General features: G+C 41.5%; 1 protein-coding gene and 1 pseudogene across 1 annotated transcript; one reads left to right on the top strand and one right to left on the bottom strand.

The window, feature by feature from the left end:
* The first annotated feature begins 134 nt into the window (after positions 1-134).
* Positions 135-824, top strand: LOC115137614 (claudin-4-like; annotated as a pseudogene).
* Positions 825-2,677: 1,853 nt separating this feature from the next.
* LOC115136781 (ribosome maturation protein SBDS) lies at positions 2,678-6,103 on the bottom strand. The gene is made up of 5 exons (XM_029672556.2): positions 5,890-6,103; positions 4,411-4,540; positions 4,099-4,299; positions 3,598-3,762; positions 2,678-3,251 (listed from the first exon to the last, which is right to left on the bottom strand). Exons 1-5 carry the CDS (start codon positions 6,015-6,017, stop codon positions 3,123-3,125), a joined length of 753 nt encoding a protein of 250 aa, XP_029528416.1. The 5' UTR covers positions 6,018-6,103; the 3' UTR covers positions 2,678-3,122.
* Positions 6,104-6,365: the final 262 nt, after the last annotated feature.

Below are 6,365 nucleotides of genomic sequence, written 5' to 3'. Positions count from 1 at the left end.
AATCTGTGAGGACCGGTTTCACATCACACAGGCTAGACTCACACACAGGCACGCATGCCCACACACAGGCACACAGACTGTGCCTGCAGCTGGTCAAGCCCTGCTTTCTGTGAGGAGCTAAGCTCAGCTCAGTCATGAAGAGGCAGTTGGAGCTAGCAGTGTTGGGCCTGGGCATTACAGGCTGGCTGTGCGCCATCCTCACCCGCTGCCTGCCCCTGTGGAAAGTCAGCGGTACTCTGGAGACTCCACAGCCACGCTGTCGGCATACTGAGACGGGGTGTGGCTGGAATGGGATCACTGGGACCTCAACCATGACGGTAGCCTCCACTGCTCCTTCTACCAGTCTTTGTTATCTCTCTCTGGAAACTTCTGAACATAGAGAGGCCTGATCATGGCTTGTATAGGTGCTGTGGTCATCAGTATCATTAGAGAGGTGTGGTTTCCGAAGAGGAATCATGTGAAAGTTGCCTCCGGTGTGGTGTTTGTGCTGTGTCCCTGTAGCCTGGACCTGCCACCACACTAACAAGCCACTGGAGGGCGCTGTGGTGCTGAGGAGAGACTGGGGAGCTGCCCTGTACATAGGATGGATCTCCTCCTCTCTAATGGTAGTAGGGGGAGGGTTTCTCAGTACTAGATTCCCCACATTCCAGCAGCAGGAGGGGTCAGAAAGAGGGGGTTATACTCCAGGTTATCCTGTGGCAGAGCAGGGGCCAACCAGCCCCCTGGATACTATCCACAGGACTGAATTTAGACACAGCCAGTATGCTCGGGCAACAACACAACCATGAGAAGATGCAATCAGGTATGATTAGGTATGAATAGACCTCTAGGTACTATAGTCAATGTTAGAAATCATGCTTCCACTGCAATGAAGCACTTTGAAAGATGTTGAAGAATTTAGGAGAGAGGTAAAGGAGTAGCACTAACCATGGAGTAAATTGCACTTTTAACTGTAATAATTGGGTCTGAAATGTTGTCAATTTGTGTAATTGTATGTATTGGTGGTGAAGGTTTACCATTAAAGTGTTACAGTGGCTTCTGAAAGTATTCACATCCCTGGACTTTTCCACATTTTGTTGTGGTACAGCCTGAATTTAAAATGGATTAAATTGAGATTTTATGTCACTGGCCTACACACAATATCCTATAATATCAAAGTGGAATTATGTTTTTACAAATTAATATAATGGTAAAAGCTGAAATGTCTTCAGTCAATACATATTCAGTAAACATTTGCTTAACAAGTCACATGGACTCACTCTGTGTGCAATAATAGTGTTTAACATGACTTTTGAATGACTACCCCATCTCTGCACCCCACACATACAATTATCTGTAAGGTCCTTCAGTCGAGCAGTGACCTTCAAACACAGATTCAAACACAAAGTTCAAGGAGGTTTTCCACTGCCTTGCAAAGAAAGGCACCGATTGGTAGATGGGTATAAAAAAGCAGATATTGAATATCCCTTTAAGCATGGTGAAGTTATTTACTACACATTGGATGTTGTATCAATACACCCAGTCACTACAAAGATACAGGCGTCCTTCCTAACTCAGTTGCTCGAGAGGAAGGAAACCGCTCAGGAATTTCACTGAGGCCAATGGTGACTTTAAGTTACAGTGTTTAATGGCTGTAATAACAGAAAACTGAGGATGGATCAACAACATTGTAGTTACTCCACAATACTAACCTAAATGACCAAGTGAAAAGAAGGAAGCTTGTAGAGAATAAAAATATTCCAATAAGGCACGAAAGTAAAAGTGCGAAAAATGTGTCAAAGAAATTGACTTTATGTCCTGAATACAAAGCATTATGTTTGGGGCAAATCCAACACAACACATCACTGATTACCCCTCTTCATATTTTCAAACATGGAGATGGCTGCATCATGTAATGGGTATATTTGTCATCGGCAAGGAGTAGGGAGTTTTTTTTATATAAAAAGAAACGGAATAGAGATACTGTAAGCCCCGGCAAAATCCTTGAGGAAAACCTGGTTCAGTCTGCTTCACAAAAGATACTGGAAGACAAATTCACCTTTCAGCAGGATAATAACCTAAAACAAGGCCAAGTATACACAAGACTTGAAAATAGCTCGAGCAACAACCAACTTGCCAGAGCTTGAAGAATTTAAAAAATAATCATGTCCAAATATTGTACAATCCAGGTGTGACTTACCCAGAAACACTTACAGCTGCAATCGCTACCAAAGGTGATTCTAACATGTATTGATATTGAGATATTTCAGTATTTGGGGCGGCAGGTAGTGTTGGGCCAGTAACCGAAAGGTTGCAACATCAAATCCCCGAGCTGACAAGGTACAAATCTGTCGTTCTGCCCCTGAACAAGGCAGTTAACTCACTGTTCCTAGGCAGTCATTGTCAATAAGAATTTGTTCTTAACTGCCTTGCCTAGTTAAATAAAATATTTAATACATTTGCAAACATTTCTAAAAACATGTCATTATGGGGTATTGTGTGTAGATGGGTGAGAAGATTTTTGTCTGGGACAAAATGTGGAATAAGTCAAAGTATGAATAGTTTCTGAAGGCACTGTATCTTACAATAATGGTATAAACTTGGGATAAAGTGTCATATCTACTGTATTGGCATAGGGCTATTGATAGCATTTTTGGAGACTATGCCATAGTAATCACAAAATAATGAATAAAAACAATGAAATAGATTGTTTTTATTTGCAATTGTTTATAAGACTCATATTTAATTATGAAGAAACATATATAAATTAAGGGGTTAAATAAACTATTCATAACAAAATATGCCTTTTCAAACATGGCGAAATGGTAAACTGGGTAAAATGAAAGGCATGGTCAAAGCCATATGAATTACTTTAGAAGAAGTTGACTCACAAAATAAACTTCATTAAATTATAGTAATTTTTTGTTTACAAGCAAACATTTGAGTGGTACATGCTCACAGCAAAAATACTGAATGTTATCAGATCTTCAACCAAAACTAATATTAGAACAGACACTGGAAATAAGAAGGGCTCCATTGGTATTAGAAATAGTGGCCTCTTTAATGAGGGGTTTGCAGTTTGTGTGGCAGCGGTGGTGGTAAGATAGTGTATGTATGTAGTCCTATAGGGCTCTGTGTGAAGGCTATTCCAGCCGCTCGTCTCCCTCTTCCACATCCTTCAGACTGAGCACCTCCAGGGAACCTTTGCCTTTCGTCTCACAGCGGATCAACTCATCTATCTCCCTGAAGCAGCCCGGGTCCACCAGACACACCTGGAGGATGGAGGGAGATATATATATTTACTACAAGTGTATACAGTGTATTACATATTCCTTTTGTTATCAAGTCTAGATAACTATTTTAGTTTAGAGCAGGGGTGTCAAACTCATTCAATGGAGGGCCTAGTTTTATGCAGGTTTTTGGTTTTTCCTTTCAATTAAGACCTAAACAACCAGGTGAGGGGAGTTCTTTACTAATTAGTGACCTTAATTCATCAATCAAGTACAAGGGAGGAGTGAAAACTCGCAGACACTCGGACCTTGGTGAAATGAGTTTGACACATGTGCTTTAGAGCCCTACGGTGTAGCCTAGTATAAACCAGAGGGATCTGTCTCTCACCATCTCCAGCTGGTCGTCAAAGTCTTCACTTTCTACCACCTTGAGGAGGGGTTTGAGTTTCTCCTTCAGCCTCTTGCCGTCTTTGGCCGGCAGGACCAGCCTCAGCCTCATGTGGGCCCTCTGGATCTCTATGGACTCTTTCAGCTGCCTAATCACCTCCAGAGCCTTGGAACAAACAGCAATTAGATTCATGGGGCATTAGCATTACAAAGACTGTCATTAGTTGGTATGTACTGAAACCCAGTAAGTATTCTGGTTTATGTAGCTAAACAACAAACAGGTTCAGTGTTTAATATGACAGACTAAACTCCTCACTGAAAGGAAAACATTTATGGCTAAATCTAGCCACTGCTTGTACACACAGTATGCACAGTGAGTGAGCATTTAAAACAAAGCCGTTCATTCATGTTCAGCCGTTCATCCATGACGTTTATATTAAAATATGGCAAATGTGTAGACTCCAGAGTGTACTGTAGCAACAACCTTTTGTCCCAGCCATACCTGCTGCTTGGTGCTTTTGTTGGCCTTGACAGAGTAGTGGATATCCTTCATGGCCCTCTCTATGAGGTTGACTGTGTATGGTCGCTTGGTCTCTGGGTTCACACACTTCTCTGCCACGATGGTCGCAATGTCTCTGAAACTCGTCTCCAACTGGCTCTGCCTCTCCTTGTCTGAAACTTGGAGTTCTCCTTTAGCTAAAATCTGAGAAAGAAAAGACATACTGAACAGGCAAATCTCACAACAATAACATAACATTGAATGAATGTGAGTAATATTGATTACTGGTGTTCTGTTATCTGTCAATGTATTTACTTGTTTACAAATCTCTGTCAGGTCATCTGTTCCAAAGGCTTTTGACAGATCATCTTTCTTGGCAACCTGACCCTTTGAAACATTATTGAAAACAGAGCTGGTCTGCAGCACTTCATCCAGGTCCTTCTCTCTGTGTAATTGGCAAATGAAAACAGCATGGCGATTTAGTAAGTGTTTACATGGGGCTTTGCTATCTCAGTTTCCTAATCCTAGTCCTGGGGTGCACATTTTTGCCCTAGCACTACACACCTGATTCCACTAATCAAAGGTTTGACAATGAGTTAGATAGTGGAATCAGGTGAATAGTGCTAGGGCAGATAGTGGAATCAGGTGAATAGTGCTAGGGCAGATAGTGGAATCAGGTGAATAGTGCTAGGGCAGATAGTGGAATCAGGTGAATAGTGCTAGGGCAGATAGTGGAATCAGGTGAATAGTGCTAGGGCAGATAGTGGAATCAGGTGACTAGTGCTAGGGCAGATAGTGGAATCAGGTGAATAGTGCTAGGGCAGATAGTGGAATCAGGTGAATAGTGCTAGGGCAGATAGTGGAATCAGGTGAATAGTGCTAGGGCAGATAGTGGAATCAGGTGAATAGTGCTAGGGCAGATAGTGGAATCAGGTGAATAGTGCTAGGGCAGATAGTGGAATCAGGTGAATAGTGCTAGGGCAGATAGTGGAATCAGGTGAATAGTGCTAGGGCAGATAGTGGAATCAGGTGAATAGTGCTAGGGCAGATAGTGGAATCAGGTGAATAGTGCTAGGGCAGATAGTGGAATCAGGTGAATAGTGCTAGGGCAGATAGTGGAATCAGGTGAATAGTGCTAGGGCAGATAGTGGAATCAGGTGAATAGTGCTAGGGCAGATAGTGGAATCAGGTGAATAGTGCTAGGGCAGATAGGAATCAGGTGAATAGTGCTAGGGCAAAAACAAACATGTGCACCCCTTTGGTTCCCCAGGACAGAAACACTGTGCTAGATGATGCTTTCAATATCTATAGGTATTGATAGGCTAATGTCGACAACCTAAAAACAAATATTATGTGAACTCAGACCAGCTATTGGATTTGGTTCTGGGGAGGTCGAGGGGGTGTCCCCTTTCGAAATTCAAAAGATGCCAGGTGTAGATGACTCAAAGTCCAAAGAATCAGTGATGCAAAACACATGGCACCTAGACTGTTCCTCATTATCCCACAGCCTCTCGACTCTGGGTAAGAATATAATGCACGATACAAGACAAGTGAGCCATGATGATGACATGAGTCATGACTTGCTACTCTGAAACAGCACATTAGATTGTATTATTTACATATTATTTATTTACATTCGTAGCTAATTATAAATACATCAAAGCTGAAAGCATACTACCATTAGTCGTAATACTACTGGTGTTTGCTATATGCCTCGGTGGATATCAAACAGATCCAACTAGCTAACGTTAGCTATCATAGCTACGCAGCTAGCTAAATTCCTAAAATACTCACGCTCCAGATCTCCAGCTCATCACTTTATTTTTGTAGCAGGCGATTTCAAATCTTTTTCCTCCCTTTTTCATCCTCACCACCGCCACATTTGTGAGTCGGATCTGGTTTGTTGGTGTAAATATAGACATATTTCTGCTTTACAAGACAGATAAATCTGTCAGTAACACTATTTTTTTAGCGGCGCTGGTGTGCTATGTGTTTCACAAAAATTCCGCCGGACTGAAACATACTATGTGCAAACGGTCCTATTTTATGTTGGTCTCTGATGGAATTGTTTAGTATTTTTTTTTAAACATTTAAATTTTGTACGGTACCATAACGACTGCTACGAATAAATACAAATATGTTTACTTTTTATGTATTTGACAAACTAGATACTTTGCATAAAATATCACGTGTAAATGAAGTTGTTCCTGTACCGGTGTATTTCATCCAGAGAATATAATTGAATGCTTAAAAACTCTGTTGCAAAGTAA

This window comes from Oncorhynchus nerka, linkage group LG11, assembly GCF_034236695.1.
Source record: "Oncorhynchus nerka isolate Pitt River linkage group LG11, Oner_Uvic_2.0, whole genome shotgun sequence".
Taxonomy (NCBI): domain Eukaryota; kingdom Metazoa; phylum Chordata; class Actinopteri; order Salmoniformes; family Salmonidae; genus Oncorhynchus; species Oncorhynchus nerka.
The sequence above is the reverse complement of the archived record's forward strand: the minus strand, read 5'-3'. Positions and strand labels throughout refer to the sequence as shown.